Source organism: Letharia lupina (genome assembly GCF_014066315.1).
Source record: "Letharia lupina isolate WasteWater1 chromosome Unknown contig_6, whole genome shotgun sequence".
NCBI classification, from domain to species: domain Eukaryota; kingdom Fungi; phylum Ascomycota; class Lecanoromycetes; order Lecanorales; family Parmeliaceae; genus Letharia; species Letharia lupina.
In genome coordinates this window covers 1,222,567-1,243,145 of record NW_023502975.1, presented here as the reverse complement: position 1 = coordinate 1,243,145, position 20,579 = coordinate 1,222,567, and the positions used below count along the sequence as shown (strand labels likewise).

At 26.9% G+C, this 20,579-nt stretch overlaps 3 protein-coding genes across 3 annotated transcripts; 1 reads left to right on the top strand and 2 right to left on the bottom strand.

The window, feature by feature from the left end:
- Positions 1 to 26: 26 nt before the first annotated feature.
- HO133_009199 (uncharacterized protein) lies at positions 27 to 1,205 on the bottom strand (the record flags this gene model as incomplete). Its single annotated transcript, XM_037300060.1, has 4 exons — positions 27 to 550; positions 783 to 1,011; positions 1,072 to 1,142; positions 1,196 to 1,205. 4 exons carry the CDS (start codon positions 1,203 to 1,205, stop codon positions 27 to 29), a joined length of 834 nt encoding a protein of 277 aa, XP_037154886.1.
- Positions 1,206 to 1,565: 360 nt separating this feature from the next.
- On the bottom strand, positions 1,566 to 2,516 carry HO133_009198 (uncharacterized protein; the record flags this gene model as incomplete). Its single annotated transcript, XM_037300059.1, has 1 exon — positions 1,566 to 2,516. The coding sequence occupies one exon, from the start codon at positions 2,514 to 2,516 to the stop codon at positions 1,566 to 1,568; it is 951 nt and encodes a 316-aa protein (XP_037154885.1).
- Positions 2,517 to 3,614: 1,098 nt separating this feature from the next.
- On the top strand, positions 3,615 to 5,357 carry HO133_009197 (uncharacterized protein; the record flags this gene model as incomplete). The annotated part of the gene is made up of 1 exon (XM_037300058.1): positions 3,615 to 5,357. The coding sequence occupies one exon, from the start codon at positions 3,615 to 3,617 to the stop codon at positions 5,355 to 5,357; it is 1,743 nt and encodes a 580-aa protein (XP_037154884.1).
- Between the last annotated feature and the right edge of the window lie 15,222 nt (positions 5,358 to 20,579).

Genomic DNA, 20,579 nt, shown 5'->3' with positions numbered 1-20,579 from the left:
GCGTGTCCAGTATTACTGAGTATTGCTCACTTCAAGCTCTTGACTCTCGCCATTTCCGGACCTTCGACGCTGATGATCTCGATCCTAGCCTCCCTCATCTCCTTTGTGGCTTTGCCCCACCCATTCTCGCCAGCATCCACACTTCTCGTGGCTTCCTTGACCACATAGACCTCGAATCCCTCTTTCTTTGCATCAAGAGCCGTACATTTGACACAATAATCTCCTGCCAAGCCCACGGCGAAGACCGTTGTTATTCCAGCGCAGTGAAGCAATCCGGCAAGATCTTGCGAGGCTGCCTCCGGTGATTTGCTTCCGAAAATATCCGCAAAACCAGAGAACATCTCTAACCCGCTATCCTTCCCCTTCTCAACCACTTCATCCAACTTTGATACGTCTATCTCTGGAATGATCTCGGCTCCCTTCGTACCTTGAACACAATGCACCGGCCAAAGCGGTATCTCGTGAAATTGGGTCCTGTCTGATAAATACCTGGGTATGCAGTTACTGCTATAATGAGACTTATCATTAGATGTGGTAGTCTTAATGATGTCTGTGTCTAAAGAAGAAGAAGAATTCTATGTACAGGAAAGGCCTTTATATACCAATGTACTAGGCCGAATGAGTACTAGAGGTAGCGAGTGTTGAGTTACCGACATGGAAAACAAAAAAGGCTATTCTATCAAACATACTGAATCCTCTCCCAAGCCCATGACGCAAGTTCCCTTCGCAGTGGGCGTAGACCGGACAGGCGTATTTCTATACAAAGGAGAAAAGATATCAACTGCTTCCACCCACCCTTCCAGATCTTGTCCTTCGTCGTCGCATCGGATTGGAGATCTTGACAGCAGACTCGAAGGCTTTGTTGTTTGGGGGGGGATGGGATATTGCAAAGGAGACGTGGCCTTGAGGATGTGCGTCCTTCGTCGCTATCTTCAGGGCAAACGGCAGAGAGAGGAGGCTGTTGATTGTCGGTGCTATGTCCCGTCCACCTTCCACTGCTAACGATCCACTCTGCCAAAATGCTTAGCTCCTGCTGAATATCATCGACTTGTACATGGTGGGAACACCTACAGGCCCGCAAAAGTCTTCCTGCATGTCCACCACCAGCAAAGCTGGCTTGAAGTACTCTCTAGATGTCGGCGCTGCCATATTCTTCAGAGCTCAACGACGTGGAGCCACCATCTGCTATCCGTACCGTCATTCATGGCGGATCGTGCACGCTCAATGAAGGATGCTGAAAACCCACCTCAGCTTTCTCCGCATTTCAATTGCGGGATGGGTAATCTTCGGCAGAAAGGGCCCGAGAGGAGTGAAGCGTAGGGAATTGTTTGAGTCTTGACAATATCAGCATGATTATAAAGGCTCATTGTTGACTTAAAAAGGAGATGCTAGACTGCTTCTACACCTCGATTGTCCAGAACTTTGCTCTAATACCTACGGATGTACACAATCTGGAGAAGCCAGTACCCAAGACTACCACTTTCTGACAGCTTGGGTCCTGTTACTAAGAGTTTCAGACGATTCGTATGTAAGCCGACTCTCGTGCCAAGAATTCGTGTGCACTATCAGGCTTTTGTGGCCTCAAGTGCAAGTCTCTTGGGCGCCGCTACAGAGAACCTTGGCTCTCCATCTGCCTTCCAGAGCGCATATTCCTCCCCTCGCTTCTCCTCGAGATGCACGATTGGCGCCTTGCCAGCTATGATGTCCTGAAAAAGCTGCTGCACAATTATCAAGATCTCCACGCCGTCCACAGAGGATGTAATATGTCCACAGCCAATCCTGATTGTAGCTTTGCCTGGTTCCTCATTCTTCTCTTCCACGAAGCGGAGTAGCTTCTCCAAAGACTGCATGTAGTGGACCCAATTTCCCTCTTTAGGGAAGATGATAGCCTGTTCATACGAGTTGTCTTTCGCTACTCGCTCATAGAACGAGTCTCCGACATATAGATGGCGCTCTTGCTCGTCGTACCATGCCAGCTCATCTGGCGTGTGGCCCGGAGTATGGAGAATCTGCAGATGGAGTGGTTTTCCGTCGAACGAGAGCTTGTCGAGATCGTCCGCCCAATATGAAACAGTGTACTCAGGAGTGGGCACGTCAAGAAATTCACAAAGTGAATGCACAGGAAGATTTTTTTCGATGAAATGTCTATCGAACGAGGAAGCAAGGATACTCGTAGAGGCGGTCTGAAAGTGTTTGAGACCAAGAATATGATCGTAATGACAATGTGTACAAATGATAAAATATGTTCTCCGGGCCTCAATGGGGTTCAACGGCTTCCCATCATTAGCCGCGGCTGGACAAGTCTCTATGTACTTCTTTAAGTTGTGATAATGTTCTCGATCCTCGTCACCACCTCCACAGCCGGTATCGGATATTACAACGAGGCGAGGGTCATCATATATCTTGACATAGATAAAGGGGTGCTCTTCATATTTGTCATTCTCGTATACCACAAAGGTGGTAGCGTTCAACCGAGAGCAAGTGAAGTATTGAGAGCGACTAGGATTGGCCGCCATCAAGACCTGGGTTCCCAAGACAAAGGCAGTATCAGCTGCCAGTGCTAGCGTCCAGCAAGAGGCAAATGACCTGGCCTCGACCGACTACAAAGGCTTATCTTGATGGGCAATAGCTGTTTGCTTGGAAGAGCTGTGGTCGGCGAAGAACTTGGAATCATGAAATCAGTTTCGACTTGTTTGTGTACTCGAGAGGTGAGTGGTAGCGCTCTCGGCGCCCGCAATTTTTAGCCTGGGGAAGCGCCAAGAGAATTTGAAACGCTGCCGAATCTGAGACACCACGCGACCACGCGACTCAACATTTTCACTGGATAGCGAGCCTCAACAGCTTGCTCCTGAGGACGATGACTTCTTTACTGGTAGCTTCTCCAAACATCTCTTGCACGATCTTGAAACAATAGCTTTGTGCCCGGAACAATTGAATCTAGAAGCCTGTCGAGGTGTTTACGGCTTCTTGCCACTCAGTACGCGCCTTGCCCAATCGATGCAAAACAGTCTCCTTCACCAAGTATAGCAGCGCATGCCTTTGCTATGGGACTTGCTCTCCCAATGGACGCCACGGGTCCTTTCGAAAGGTTTCAAAGTTCCCCGTAATAGACCCACAGTTTGATGGTGTTTAAAACTCGAATCACCATTGGCTGTCATCAAGTCATGTCAAGGCAAGATGCTATTTCACCCCTCGATACATGTGAACAGATGCAGCACTGCATTCTTGCTTCTCCATGCCTCGTCGTGATATTGAACTCATAATTCCCTTTTCACTTCAATTCTCTTTTGTCTTCCTTGACCTTCAACAGACTTCCATTGTACTGTAAAACGTGTGAATACTTAGTATTTTCGACAATAGGCCTCGCCTCACGACAATGACTTTCGTTCTTTGATATCCTATTCAGCACGTTGACCGTGCCTATTGTTCATATTTAATTGTTTTCTTCTACCTCTCACTTCCTTTATCATCAGCATCTTTCCACATCTTTCACATACTCTTCCACCAAAACGTAATTCACTAGCATTCTACGATCTCACGTCCTTCAGCCTCACACCGGCCGTGCTTCAGATATCAACCAACGACCTCAGTCCAAAATCCACTCACACATCAGAATGTATTCTTCGGCGGCAGCTGCCCTGGCGGCACTTGTCCTCCTCGTTGCTCCCACCACAGCACACTCATGGGTTGAGGAGATGGATGTCATCGACCCCAAGACAGGACTCTTCACAGGCACCCCAGGCTACTGTCGAAACAACACTAAGAGAACAGCCCCGAATTTCAGCGACCCTCTTATGGTACATATACTCCCGAGTTTAGGGCAACCCGCGATCGAAGAGAGAGACACGATTCCTGCACTGGACACAACTGGAGTTTACCCCAACGACACAATGTGCAAGCGCACCCAGGACGCGCAGTACCAGGCTGATGGCAGTCCACGCCTTCAAGCAGCTCCGGGTGACTTAGTCGCGTTGCGCTATCAGGAGAACGGCCATGTCACTCTCCCGCAAAATCAGCCGGGTAAGCCTTTGAATCGTGGTTTGGTCTACATTTATGGTACTACCCAACCAAAGTTTCCCGAGCGATTCCTTGATGTCTTTGGACAATGGAACGCGGAAGGTAGTGGTGGTGATCGGCGTGGCAAGCTTCTCGCGACTCAACCTTTTGATGATGGCTACTGCTATCAAATCAATGGAGGTAACATCTCAACCCATCGTCAAGCGCAATTTCCTCACACAGCAAACCAGCTCATGGGCACGAATCTATGGTGCCAAAATGATATTGCTCTTCCTACAGATATACCCACTGGGGTGCCCTATGTGCTCTACTGGGTATGGGATTGGCCAACGTCTATGTATGGGGACCCAAATCTGCCCAAAGGCAAGGCTGAGCTTTATACCTCGTGTATGGACGTCGATATAGTCGCCAAGCAGGGAAGTAAGAGACGCGTTAAAGCTCGACAAGCATCGTCACCAGCTTCGTCATCCGCTGCCGACCACCTGAACAGCGCGGCCATTCCAGCATACGTGAGCTCGCTCACCGCTTCCCCAGCGGCAGCGGGAGCAAGCCCAGCTGTATCTGCCCAAGCTTCACCGGCACCTGCGGGAGCAAGCCCTGCTGTATCTGCTGTATCTGCTCAAGCTTCACCGGCAGACTACAACTCAACGACGAATGCTGGAATGGCTTCCTACATCGAGAACGCAGTATCCGCGGCAATAGTCGCTGAAGCTCCAAAAGTTCCGCTGACAGTCACTGTGGATATTGTCGAATCCACCATCTCGCCAATGACTGCCGGAGCTGCAGCGGCGACTCAGCCAGCCGCGGCTCCAGCATCCGCTCCAGGCGCGTCGCCAGCTTATGTAGCACCAGCAGCAAATCAAGCCGCATCCCCAGCCGCGGCTCCAGCATCAACTCCGGCCGCGTCGCCGGCATCTATCTCCCCAGCAGCGACTCAGCCTGCATCCCCAGCCCCTGCATCGGCTCCACCAACCGCTACCATTTCGACGCCAGCTCAAGCACCAGCAGCGGCGCCTTCATCGATGCCACCCAAATCACTGGACATAAACCCACCCATACTATCAGCCTCGCCTTCGACTCCCACAAGCGCCTCAACGCCAGGCTTCTCAGGTACCGCTACCCCTGTGGTTGCATCTCCAGCAGTTGCAGCGACTTCGGTCGTGGCAGCCAATATCGCATCTGGCGCAGCTACGAACTCGAGCAGCCCAGTCATGGCGTCTGGAGCGTCTCAGAATGGAACGACGGCTGCGAAGGGTCAGCGCGGATGTACCGCGACGACTTGCAAGTCAAAGAGGCAATCGAAGATTTTCGGCAACAAGAGTGGTGGTCAGCGCCTCTGAGCAAATTGGGCCCATAGCTTGCAGGGGTTGGAGGTTTGCTTTGCATTTCGTCTCTAGCGAGCAGCCTGCAGGGGTTGAAGGTCTGCTTTGCATTTCGTCTCTAGCGAGCAGCGTGTCGACAATATATCATTTCGGAGCGAAATAAACGGTGATTTTGAATAAAAATATGTTAAGCCTAAAGGAAATATGTCGTTTCGGAGCGAAATAAATAGTAATTTGCGGAAGAGCGGAGCGGAGTAAGGAGTGAAGTAGCAGTCGGAAAAAATAAAGCGTAGTAATGAGTAAGAAGAATAAAGCGTCAATTAATTAGTCTCTTAGGCTTCTCAAATTATATAAATATATTATTTCGAAGCGAAATAATTGATATATCGTTTCAAGCCGGAATTAATTTTTTTATTCGCTAGTTTTAAATTTCTATTCGATTTCTATAATTTACGAAAGAGCGAAGCGAAGTAAGAAGTAAAGTAGTAGTTAAAAAAAATTAAATTAAAGTAATAAGTAAGAAGAATAAAGCGTAAATTAATTAATTCTTTAGGCTTCTTAAATTATATATAGAGAATTAAAAAATAGATAAATATATTAGCGAAGTCGCTAGATTAGATAATCTTTAAAAAAGAGCTTTAATTATTTAAAGTATTAAAACTAGTATAGAGATATATTATATAAGTAAGATAATATTACGTTTTCGTAATTTAACGTAGCTTAATCTAGCGTAACTTAACGTATAACTACTTTCTTCGTTTCTTTATAGCTTACTAGCATCTATTAATTAATTATATTAAGAAATATCTTTCTTCTTTATAAAACTACTTTTCTAGAGTATATACTTACTTCTTATATATATAATCTTAATTACTAGTCGAAAAGATATAATATAATATAAGATATTAATCTACTATATTATACTCTAATATAATATAAATTATTAAGATTTATATAATTCTATATTTAATATAATATAAGATCTTAATAATATATATTACGATATAATATATTTATAGTATTATATTATAAAATAATATATATATAAAATATCTCGATTAAGATTTCTATATTTAGAAGTAGCTATTCTAATTATTATTCTAATTAATAATTATACTAAATTAATAAAATATAAAATTAAATATAATTATATTTTATTACTCTATATATATAAAAGAAAGTAAGTTATATCTACTAATAATAAGAAAAGCTTATCTTCTTCTAATATTAATCGCGCGAAATCCGCCGACACTTCATAATTAAAGCCGTCAACGATAATTTTATACGTTTATTATATATTTTCGATATCGCTATCTAATATAAAATTATACGTATTATAATTATAGTCTTTTTATTAAATCGTTAATTTAGAAAAGTTAATATATCTCTTAATATTCTTTTAAAAATATTATAGCTTAATATAATAAGTTATATTTCTTTAAGCTATCTTCTCGCGATATATAAAAAAAAGATTAAATATAAAAAGTATATAAAAGTATATTTAATAATTTTAGAACGAATTAACGATATTTATAATAATAATTAAAATTAAAAATTAGATATACTTAAATAAGAGATAACTTTATATTATTTATATAATAGCGATAATAATAATTAAGATTAAAATATTAATTTAAATAATATAGCTTTCGTAATAAGCTTTTTATTATTATATATTAAATTAATTATATATAAATAAAGATTTATAATTTTATCTTCTAGACGTAATTACGCTTAATATTTTAAGATTTTTATAATAATTTAATACTTATTAGCTAGCGCGTTAATATTATTATATCTAAACTACGATAACGCTTATCGTTAAATTCTATATTATACTTTCGAGTAGCTTAAAAAATAAAATCTACTTAATTATTAGCGCGTATAGTAGAATTATTCTTAATATTTATATCTTATTTAACTTCGATATTATTTATTTTCTTCTAATTCGAGCTTTTATCTTTATTTATATATATAATAATTCGCGCGATAAGCGAAACTTTAGACTTCTTCGTAATTACGTTTATATATTTTTCTTATATAATATTATTAAAATATAAGTTTATTAGAATAATAATTAGAATTAGAAGCTATTTATCGCTTATTTATTATATTTTATCTAATTTATTTAAAAGTTTACTTTTATTATAATAACGATATATCGATATATTTAATTTTACGCTTTTTAATAATTATAGCGTAGTTAATAGTTAAGATATCGATTTTCTTTATTTTCTTAACTAGTTTCTTTTTAAATATAAATATATTTATTCGCTATCGCGATCTCTTAATATTTTTATTTTAATTAAGCTTATTCTTCGCTTTTCGTTTTAATTAATTTATATTAAAACTTTTTAATATTACTATTATTATTAATATTTAATATTTATTATAATAAATTATTAGACTTAGTCTCTTCTACTTTAATTATTATAAAAAAATAAATTAATAGATATATATAAAAGAATTAAAAGGCTTATACGAATATCTATAAATATTAAGCTATTCTTAATTTTAATTAAAGCTTATTTTATTAAAAAATACGTTAATTTTAATAAGTATTAATATTAGAAATAAAGAGAATATATATTACGCGCTATTTTAAATATATTATTATAAAATTCGATTTAAAGAATAATTATTTCTATAAAGATAATAAGATTTAAAAATAAGAAAGTAAGAATAAAATACGCGAAAATTTTAATAAGTTATAATAATTTAACGCTAGTTAAATTAGATAAAGATAATTACTTATTAACTCGCTCTCTTAAATCTTTTATCTTTTAATCTATATAAATTATAATAATAATTATAATTATTATAGAAGTAGTTAAGATTATATTAGATAATAACGCTTAATAAACGTAATTCGCTTAAATTTAAATCTTTAAAATTAAAAAGAAAATATTTTATTAATATCTAATTTAAATTAAATAATTTAAAATAATTTAAAAATTTAATATACGCGATAGATATCTAAACTTTTCTTCCCCTCTCTTTTTTCTCTAAAACTTTCTTTTTTATATTAATTCTTCTTATTATTAAACTATCTTCTTTATATATTAAACTTCTATTTAAATAATTTAATATTATTATAATAATATTAAAAATATAATATAGTTATTAAGTTATATATTTATTCTTTATCTTTTAATAACTTTAAATTAATATATAAATAAATTACGCGAAGAGCTTAATTTATATATACTTAATCTATCGTTAATAACTCTTCGAAAAAATTAATATTATTTTAGAGTATTAGATATAGCGTTAAAGTAAAGACTTTATTAAGTATTACTATCGTTTCTATTACCGCCATCGTCGCTTTAATAAATACCGCCTCTACTTTAATAAATATCGTCTCTATATTAATAGTATTAAGACGTTAATAAAAACTAGATAACATCTATAAATCTAAAAAGTTTCTATAAAATTTGAAATTGCTAATCGCGCGTTGGTCGCGGAAATTATAAAATTCGCTAAATTAGTAAATCTAATTTAAATTCGCTTAAATTCCGCCTAATTAATAACTATAATTTACTTTTCACACGCTATTCGCTAATTTAATAATTACTATTTATTATTAGAATACTATTTACTAATTTAGTAATTATTATATACTATTCGAATATTATTTATCGATTTAATAATTACTATATACTATTCGAATAATATTCGTTAATTTAATAATTACTATATACTATTTAAATAATATTTATTAATTTAATAATTACTATATATTATTTAAATAATTTTTCTAGAAATAGTAATCGCTTTATATTAATATTTTATTATTTCTATAATTCGCGATATTAATTTAACTTTATAAGTCGAATTTAACTTAACTTAGTTATATTATAAATTTAATTTAATTTAACTTAATAATATTATCGCTAGATATTAAGTTTATATATATAAATTTATATTACTATATCGAGTAATCTATCTTCTCTATTAAAGATAAGAATATTATTATTTATAATATATCTTATAAGCGCTAATTATCTAAGAAGAAAAATCGTTATTAATACGTTTTTCTATCGCTATAATCGCGTTAAAGTTAATATAATATATATAAAGACTAATAATATATATTTATATTCTTATTATCCGACTTTAGCTCTATTAATCTCTTCTCTTAATATCTAAATTCCTTTAAGATTTATATATATTAATACTCGTTAAAGTATCGAATATCTTTCTTATAAAATCGAAATCGACTTTCTTAAATTAGAAGTTTCGATTTTTAAATAATTATATATATAAGAATATAGCGAGTAATAATATATATAAATCTTCTTTTATAATATCTTACGTTAAAGCTTTCTTTTAATTTATTATATTTTTAAAATAATATATCTCGATTCTAATATTATTATATAGATTATTAATTTATATAGATAATAAAAGTCTTAATAACGTCTTCGTTATAAGTATTAATAACTTCTAAATATAGATTTAATATTATTATTTTAGATATATTATAAGAAGCTCTTAGATCGCTAATATACGAACTTTATTTAAAATAAATCTCTAATAATATTAAGAAAGAGAAGTAATTCTCGCTAGCGTCGGTAATATTAGAAGAGATCTTTATATCTTTAAACTTTTTATACTTATTAATACTCTTATTATCGTTAATTAATAAGATAAAATAATTAATAAACTCGAGATTATTTAAAGATATTTTAAAGTAAATAATTAGAAGTTTAAAAGATATAATATATAGGTAGAAATCGGCTAATATAAATAGTTATAGATAAATTAATATCTATTTACTCCCTCTAAATCTTAAACTAAATCTTCTTTATAATAGATTTTTAATTAAAAACTTTTATAGATATTAATTAGAAATTATATATTTCGAGATAATCTCTCTTAAAAAGAAGTTTTATCTTTTTAAAGATAATTTAAAAGTTATTTAAATCGAGAAGGATATTTAAATTAAAAAGAATATTTAAATTAAGAAGAGTATTTAAATTAAAAAAGATATTCGAATTAAGAAAGATATTCGAGTCGAGAAGAGTAATTAAAATTAATTTTACTCGTTATATATTTAATCTTATTTCTAATATTTTAAAATCTAGATTTTTAATATCTCTATTATCTTATAATATAGCGTATATTAATCTTCTTTATTACTCTATAGCTCTTATTTAAAAAGTTTAAATTATAAATATTATTATATTAATTAAAGTCGATAAAGCTATTAATATAATAAAATTTCTTATCTTTTATTAACGCGAATATAATATATATATTTCTCTTAATACTTATAAGGCTATAGAATCGTTATTTTTTAAGAGTTTTTAGATTTCGCGCTATTAATAATTACGCTCTTTCTACTTCTATTATACTATAATATTTCTAAACTTATTTATTATATCGATATTTAAATATCTTTATAAAAATATTCTATAAATAAGTTAATCTTTATTTAAAATCTCTATAAATTAAATTTATTACTTTTATTATAACTAATACTTTTTTTATTAATTTTTCTAAAAAATTTTTATTAGTATTAGAGATTTATTAATTATATTTATAGATTTAAGCGTAGTTTCTACGCTATCTTTTTTAAAAGAATTAATTAATAAATTTATAGATAACGACGTCTTTAGATAAGCGAGCTATATCTAGAGAATTCTCTTTAAGAGTCTTTTAATATCGAATATTAAAATAAATATAAATTAAATATCGACGTATTTATTTATAATTCGCCTTATATATATTAATATTATTATCTCTCTTAAATAAATAATATTTTCTTAATTTTATTTAATTTATTCGAATAAAGACGACTAAAGCTTCGAGAAAAGTATCTAATTTTAATTATTTAGTAATAATCTTTATTAATTATTAATAACGATTATTATAATAATAGATTTATTTTATAATATTATACTTTTCGTTATTTATCTACTAATCTTAGATATAAAGATTTAAAAAAGTTCTCGTCTTAATCTTTTTTTCTTTTTTTTATAATCTCTTAATTATAAGTAATAATATTTCTATATTTTAATACTTAATAAGATTACGTATTATAATTATCTTCTAATATACGATATTATAACGTATAATCTATTTAATATAGTTATTATACTTATTTATTAGTTCGTAATACTTTTTAAAGAATTTAATATACGTCTTTTCTCTTATTTAAATAATTAATTTATCGAATAAATTAAATAATTATATTATTTCGAGTAAATAACTAATACTATAAAACTTTAGAAAGTTAAAATAATCTTTATTTATCATTTTATTTAGAAATCTATATATTTGAAAAATCTCTTTTAATAAATTAATTTAGATTAGAATCGCGAGTAGATATTAAATAGTATTATTATTATAAGAATAATATCTCGCTAGTATAATAAGATTAAAAATAACGCGATCTATATATAGCGTATTTAAATTTAATTTAATTAAAATCGATATAAAGATAACTATTATCGTTCTCTATAGAATTTAATTATTCTCTTCTATTTATTATATCTTCTTATTTAGAAATTCGATATATCTTAGATTAATATAATTAAAGATTATTTAAAAGCGAATATTAAGAAGCTTATTCGTCTTATTCTTTATCTTTATAATCTTAATATATTTAATCTACTATTTAAATAAATAGTTTATAAGTTTTTTAATTATTAAAAAGTATAGAATATCGAAATATTATAATCGATATATATCGATAGCGAAATAGCTATCGATAAAAGAATAGCGATTATAAAGTACTATATCTTATAAGTATTTCGATATTTTTTTAATATATCTCTTTTATAATCTTAATTACTCGACTATATACTTAAATATTTATTTAGAATATAAAGTTAAAAAATATAATCGCTCTCTCTCTATAAGTAAGATTATATATATAAAATAATATCTACTACTTAAGATTAAAGTAATTATTATTTATTTTTTATAGTTTAATATTATAGTAGTTAGTATTAGATAATATCTTTAAATTAAATTATTTATATATTATATATTAATATTATATTCGAAGTATTCTTTAATTATTAAATATACTTCGTTAATAGATAATATATCGCGAGAGTATAAGAAGTTATCTTCGATTATTAAATTTAAGATATAATAATAAATCTAGATCTTAACTTCTTTTTTTATAATAATTAATATTATTTCTAGAATCGCTATACTCGATCTACTATATACGCGTTACGCGTTTTATTAAAGATTTTTAATTATAATATAAATTAATTAAATATATTAATTCTCGTATATTCGAAAGAGATAAGTTTTATTTAATATTAAAATAATAAAAATAATAATAAAGTTATTAGATAGCTTATTCTATATTTTTTACTATTAATTTATAATATATATCTCGCTATAGACTCTTACTTTATTAATATTTTTTTAATATATAAATCGATAATATAGATTTATATTAAAAGATTTATATATTAAAAATACTTTAATAATATTTATAATATCGAAGTAAATAATATAATATATCTTCGATCTTAATTTAGATTTAAAGTTATAAATTTTAAAAGACTAACTAGTTTAATCGCCGTCGATATTATCGCTATATATATTCTATATCTTATATTTTAATAATTTTATATTATTAAAGCTATAACTATCTCGAAATTATTATAAATAAATATCGCGAAAGAACTTATTAATATTATTATTAAAGAGTTTTAACTTAAAAAATTATAGCGTCAGCGTATAATCTTCCCGAGATTTAAATAGATTTTAAAAATTATTTATATTAAATATCGATTTAATATCTAATCTAGTTCGATAATTAAATATTAATTTTATTTAATTAAGAGACTTCGATTTAAATTATAATTTTATTAACCTCTTAACGCCTCGCTCTTTTAAATATAATTCTATAAAGTTAATTATTAAAGATAAAATTATAATATTATAATTTAAATCTATTATAGAGATAAGGGATATTATTATCTTATTATTTAGATTTATTATTTATATCGCGTTTATCTTCTCTTCTTCTATCTTCTACTCGTTTAATTACTATTATAATATCGAATTTATAGTTATATTATCTTCGAGTAAATATATATCTTCTTCTTTTATAATAATTAGAGTTATTAGATTATTAATATTATTAATTATATCGTAGTTCGTAATATTAAAAGACGCGTATAAAAAGATCGATTTTCGCTTTTTATAATCTCGTAGATATCTAATAAGTCTATTATTATTTTTATATTATTTTTTATAAAAGCGATATACTTAATATATATTCTCTTATCTATTATTAATTAATTATAAGATACGCGTTTTTTAGTAATTAATAATATATTAACGTCTTAATAAATATATATTATTACTCTAGTCTTACTTATCGCGAAGTCTAATTTTAACTTTATATTCTTTATAATTATATAAAAGATATTTATAAATCTATATATAAAAAATATCTTATATTAATAGATATTTATAAAAAGAAAAGATCTATAACGAGCTATTTAGAAGAGAAATACTTTTATTACTTTTAAATATTTCTTCGTATTTAATATATATATAGTTAAAGCGCTTTTATATATATAAAACTATATTTATATATTTATTTTAAAATAATAAAGTCGCCTATAGAGTATATAATTTAGAAATATATATTTTATATAAAAGAAATTAATTTTATTTTAATTTAAACCGTTTAATTTAGATAGTAATACCTCTAAAAATAATCTTAAGTATTATAAAAGAAATATACTAAGTCTATTTATCGTTATTTATAATATATAGTTATTTTATTATATTTAGCTAGCTAATATATCTTTATATTAAAATAAAAGTCTTTTAGATATAAATAATTAAAGCTAAATAAATTATTAAAAGTCGTATATATTCGAAGAGAAGATAATTTAATTAATTAATTTTTATAGATATAAAGAAGAAAGAAGATTAGTATATTTATTAAAAAAGAAACTCAACTATCTATTAATTAATTAAAGAGTAGATAAAAATTATATAGATATAATATCTATTAATTACTATATCTTACTATTATCTCTTATATTAAAGAGTTAAAATAAGTATTAATTTTCGAAATATTAATTATCGAAGTAATTATTATCGCTTAAACTCTATCGAAGATTATTAATCTCGAAATTATTAGCAGAGAATAGATCTTAGAAAATCTATATTATTATTAAATAAATTTATATTCTTAGTAGATATAATAATAAAATTTATACTCTTATTATCGATATACGCGTTACTAATTTTAACGCTAATCGAAACTTTTATTAAAGTTTTTATTAATAATTAATTAAAGTTAGTTAAAGATATAATATATATTTTAAGAAAGTTGCTTAAAGCTAATAGAGAATTAATAGATAAATTTACTTAAGCGATAAAGAGTAAATTACTAATATCGAATATTCGACTCGAACTCTATAATCTTATTTAAATTTCTTTTATCTTATATCTTACTTAATTTAATACGCGTTTTCTTATTATTATATTATATATATTATTATATTAATATTTATATTTTTTTTAAACGATATATTTATAATAATAGCGTTTATCGAAATCGATTTTTATTTTAAAATCGACGTCGCTAAGTTAGACGTCTTCGCGAATCGAGATAATATTTATAAAGAATTTTAATTTTTAGAGCTTATATTTAAAGTAATAAAAGAGAAGTTCTCGCGTTAATTAAGATATAAAGGCTTTTAAGAAAAGTTTATAAAATTATATAAGAAAAAGATTAATATTATTATAAGCGAGATTATTTAGTCGCTATTTATTCTTAATTATATAGTCGTTTAAGATCTCAGCTTTCTTTTTAAATTTTTATATAAATTAATTTTATTAATTAATAAGATATTTATAAAGTAAGAGAAGTAATTATTTAAAAGGAAATTAATAGAAATATAGAAAGATAAATATATAAAGATCTAGAAGCTTTTAATAATTAAGAGATTAATAAATCTTTATTAATCTAATAAATTATTAATCGAAAACCCCTCTAGTATTAACTTTCTTTAACTTATTATTATCAATAATTTAAACGAGTATAAGCTCGTCTTTATTTAGAAGTTAATAAATAATCTAATAATAATCTCTCGATTTTAAAAGTAATTTAGTTTTAAAGCTTTTATTATTTATTTTTAATTAAAATAATTTTAAGGCGATATTAATAAAATTTTTATAATATTATTTTATATAATTTATAGAGTAAATAATATAAGTTTAGCTATAAATAATAATAATAATTTATAAGAGATATATAAGTATTAAGAGTAAGTATATATATTTAAATAGCGAATATTCTTATAGCGCGTAATTAAAGATTTATTAATCTCGCTTTTTTATATTAATAATAAATATTAATATTAATATTAATTTTAATTAAGACGTTAGATATCGAAGCTAGTATTTTTAAAACTTCGCGAGATTTATTAATATACTTATATTTCTAATTTTAACGACTCTTTAAAATATTTAAGCGTTTAATCTTTTCTTCTATTAAGCTAAAGTAAATCTTAAAGTTTTTAATCTCTTTTAAACTTACTAATATCTCGCCTTAATTTAAATCTATTAAAACTTTATTTTCTCTTTATTTTATTATTACTTTATCTTTAATCTTATTATTTAATTTATTTAATATTTATAAAGAAAATAAGATAGATTTTTAATTTATTAATATTAGCTTAAACGAAGATAACTCTTAATTATAAATTCGTTATTATTTTTTATAAAAGAAGTTCGTTAATAATTTAATAAATAACGTTATTATATTTAAAATTTATAAGAGTAATAACGCGCTTTCGCTATAGAAGAGAAGATATTTAATAATAAAAGATATTATATTAATAAAGCTCTTAATTAAATAAGATTACGCTTTTTAATTAATTAATTCTTATAATATTAAGATCGATAAGATTATAAGTTAAAAAAAGATATAAAATAATATAAAGATCGGCGATAAAGATCTAGTATTAGAGTATATATTCGAGTATTATTAATTATTTATTCTTTATATTAATTAATATAATAAAAAGATAAAGCTTAATAAAAAAGAGAGGTCTTAATAATTTAATATAACTTAATAAATTATAAAATAAATCTTATAATTTAATTATAATAATATAAGTATTAATAATACTTAAATATTTAGAGATTTAAGCTATATCTTAAATTTATAAGAGATATTAATTTCTATTATTTTAAAGATTTATTAACTCTATAATTTAATATAGCGACGCTTTTAAATAAATATCTATAAAAAAATTATTAATATAAATAAACTCGGCTTTAATAAGATAAATATATCTAATTCTTTTATTTAACTCGCTAATATAAATATTTCTTTAAATTTTAATATTATTAATAAGTTAAATATTTAAATAATAACTTACTTTATAATTTAATATTCTTAAAAAATATTAAAATATTATTATTATTAAAGTCTTTAAAAAGTCTCTCTTCGCGAATAAATATTTTATATTATAATTTATTCGAAAGAATTAATAATCTTAATACTCTTTAATTAAGATATTTAATATTACTTATTTATATAAAGACGAAGCGAATTACGTAATTTAAATAATATTTAAAATAAAATTTTTTCTTATTATTATTCTAATAAAGACTTTAGCGAATTAGTTTATAGAAATTATTAAATTTATAAATCTCGATGACCGCGATATTATATAACTTCGCGTATTTTATATATATAAATCGGCTCGATATTATAAAGTTAGCGCTAAGCTCTTAATCTCTATAAATATCGAGTTATTTAAATATATAATCGACGATTAAGCTTAATCTAGATAAGAGAAATTCTTAATTCTAATAATTTCTAAATTATATAAAAATTATATAAAAACTATAATTAAAGATAAAGAGAAATTTAAATATAACTTCGTTATCGATTAGATTTATATTAATAAATTTTATAATATAAAGTTAAATATTATTTTAATCCTCGTATTAATTAATATCTATAAGATAGAGTAATTTAGAATTATAATCGATAATTTTATAAATATATAAAAACTATATAAAAAGAAGTAAGTATATCGTAATAGACTAGCGAAGAAATATAAATACTATCTACTATTTATATATAAATACTTAGCTATATTATAAATCAAATTCTTTATAAATATAGTAGCGATGATTCTTTTAATAAAATAGCTATAATAGAAAATATATTTCGTTATATTAAAGATAATAGAAAAAATATATTATAAGATTAAAAAGCGAATAGAGAATATAAAGTCTTATCTACGCGCTTTATTAAACGAGGAATTAAAAAGAAATATTAATAAAATATAAATAATTTTAGATAAGCTAATAATTAAATAAATAGCGAAAATAAGAATTATTAATAATAATATTTTACTTATTAAACTTTTATTATATAAGATAAAAAAGATTATTTATATATTAAGCGAGAATTAGAGAAAGATATTATAGAATATTAATTAAATTATTTAAAATTAGATTAAAGTAAAGTATTTTATATAATATAAGAAGATTATAATTTAAGACTATAATATTCTTAATCTTATTTATAATTTATATTTTAATAGAGTCTATAAGCTTTAAATAATAATAGTAATTTTAAATATTCTTAATTTTTTTAAATAATATCGATTAAAGCTAATTAATTCTAAGTATTAAAATAATAAAAATTATTATAAAATAGAATAATAATAATTAAATTTTATAAAGTTAGATAATAAGAAAGATAACTAGCTTTAATACTTAGAATATAATATTTATAATTACTATCTAAATAAGCTAATACGAGATATTTCTAAACTTATTATCTTAAAATAGCTAATTAATACTCTCGAGGAGAATATATATAAATATATTAAAAAATTAGTCGTTTTTATAAGTTCCCCTATTATTAATCTTATTATTAATTTAATATATTTTTCTTCTTTATTTAATTAATCTCGAGTAATATTAATAGACTTATAATAGCTTAAATAAGAGTATTTAAACTATAAAACTCTTTAATACTTCTTAGCGATTTCTTTTAAGAATTATAATAATATAATAATATAATCTTTTAAAGATAATAACGAATCTCGCTTTCTAGTCTTTATTAAATATTTTATAAATATAAATATAATCTTAATAAGATTCTTTCGCTTTATAAATCTAGATATTAATTAAAAGAAATAATAGAATATTTAAATAGATAATAGAATAGTATAGCTATTATAGAAAAATAAAAAGATTTATAATTATTATTTAATATTAAATAATTTAAAAAGCCTCGATAATAAGATATTAAATCGAAATATATAAAGAGAGATAATTCGATTTTAAATATATAATAATATTAGAGATAAGAATGATAATATTAAAAATATAAATAACGCGAATATATAGATAGCTTAGATATTACTTATTTAATTTCGATATTATTATTATATCTAATATTCGAGCTAAATAAGTAATATATTCGAGTTAACTAATAATAATAATAGATTTAATATTTAATTTTTATTAAATATCTATAATTCTTTTAATTATAACTCTTAATTATTAATATAATCTCTAATCTAGTTTCTAGATAATATAAATTATAATATTAAATTAATATTATATTTAAAGGTAGTTAAAGTAACTAAGAATATCTATAATTAGACTATAAGAATAAGATTTATTTTTAAATTATTTAAGCTAGATAAGCGTCGATTAAGATAAACTCGCAGTTTAAGTCTTATATTATTTTAATAATTCTAAAATATATATTATTAAAATAACTCTATTTTTCTTATTAAGAGATAAGAGATTTATTATTATTAATATTAATATTATTACTATTTTATTAAATCTTATAATATTCGCTTAAAGAATTTCTAAATTAATATTACTTTCTTCGATATAATTAAAGAAAAAATAATTTATTAAAAAATAATTTATTAATATATCGTCTAATAGCTCTTTACTTTTAATTTTATATTTAATATAAAAGATAGTATTAAGTACTTAATATTAACGAAGCGATAATTTTAAATTAAAAAGTTTTTAAGCGTTTTAATCGTTAGTAATATCTACTTCGTAATATTCTTTAATATATCTATTAAGGGTTTAAATCGCTTTTAAAATTCATTTCTTCTCGAAGATAATATTCTTTTATATTATTCTAAGAAAAACACGTATAATAGAAGTAGCGATTATTTTATTTTTATTAAAGTAATTAAAAACTAATAATACTTCTCGATTAAGAATTTTATTTATATTATTATAGATATTATTAATAAAAAGATTACTAATATCGATAAGAGATTTAATCTTATTACGCCGACATTTTATTTTCTTCTATTTATCTTATTATTTTAAACAAGTAAAGGCCCATGAATTAAATTCATGGAGTTGGATTTTTCTAAGTTAAATCGACTTTTAGCCCTAGCCCTAAGTCAAATCGAACTCTAATCGCTTGCTATACGTTTTTGACCTACTTCCACCAATGTGATATATAGATATATATGTGCGGAGAGAGGCGCGCTAAGGCCTAATTAGGAAGGTATATCGAGTGTAGAGAATTGATCCGTAATAATTGCCTATAAAAAATAGAGAAAGGCCATGTCCTTATGGCAAGAAGTATCGAAATATCGGAAAGAAATGGAGACAACATGCCAATTAGTGGTGTAAATCCCACATTATCTCCTGCCGCAGTGAAATCTTTCGAATAATGAAATAGCTGTTAGAGTAAGACATCGGACGGTTTTAATTCGTCTAAATATGCATTGTTCCGGAGTGATGATTTGATGTGGAACCGTGGAGAGCATATGACGTGGGATCTTAGAGAGCTGAGCCGTGTTCTTGACGATGGTGGCCTTGTTGCCGCTTAGTTTCTCCGCAGTGTTCTCCATAGTGTTCTCCGCAGTGTTCTCCGCATTTGCCTGTTGTAGTTCCTCCTCTTACTCCTTAATGTAGTGGGGATAACAGGCTAAGTTGCAGTGGTGTTCTCCGCTTACTGAGTGATGATTTGATGTGGAACCGTGGAGAGCATATGACGTGGGATCTTGGAGAGCTGAGCCGTGTTCTTGGTGCTGGGGGCCTTGTTGCCGCTTGGTTTCTCCGCAGTGTTCTCCATAGTGTTCTCCGCAGTGTTCTCCGCATTTGCCTGTTGTAGTTCCTCCTCTTACGATGTTCCTCCTGTAGAGGCCTAATTGACTATGATCGTCGCAGTAGATCCTCCTCTTATGACGTTATTGCAGTGATGTACTATATCAATGTAGTGGGGAT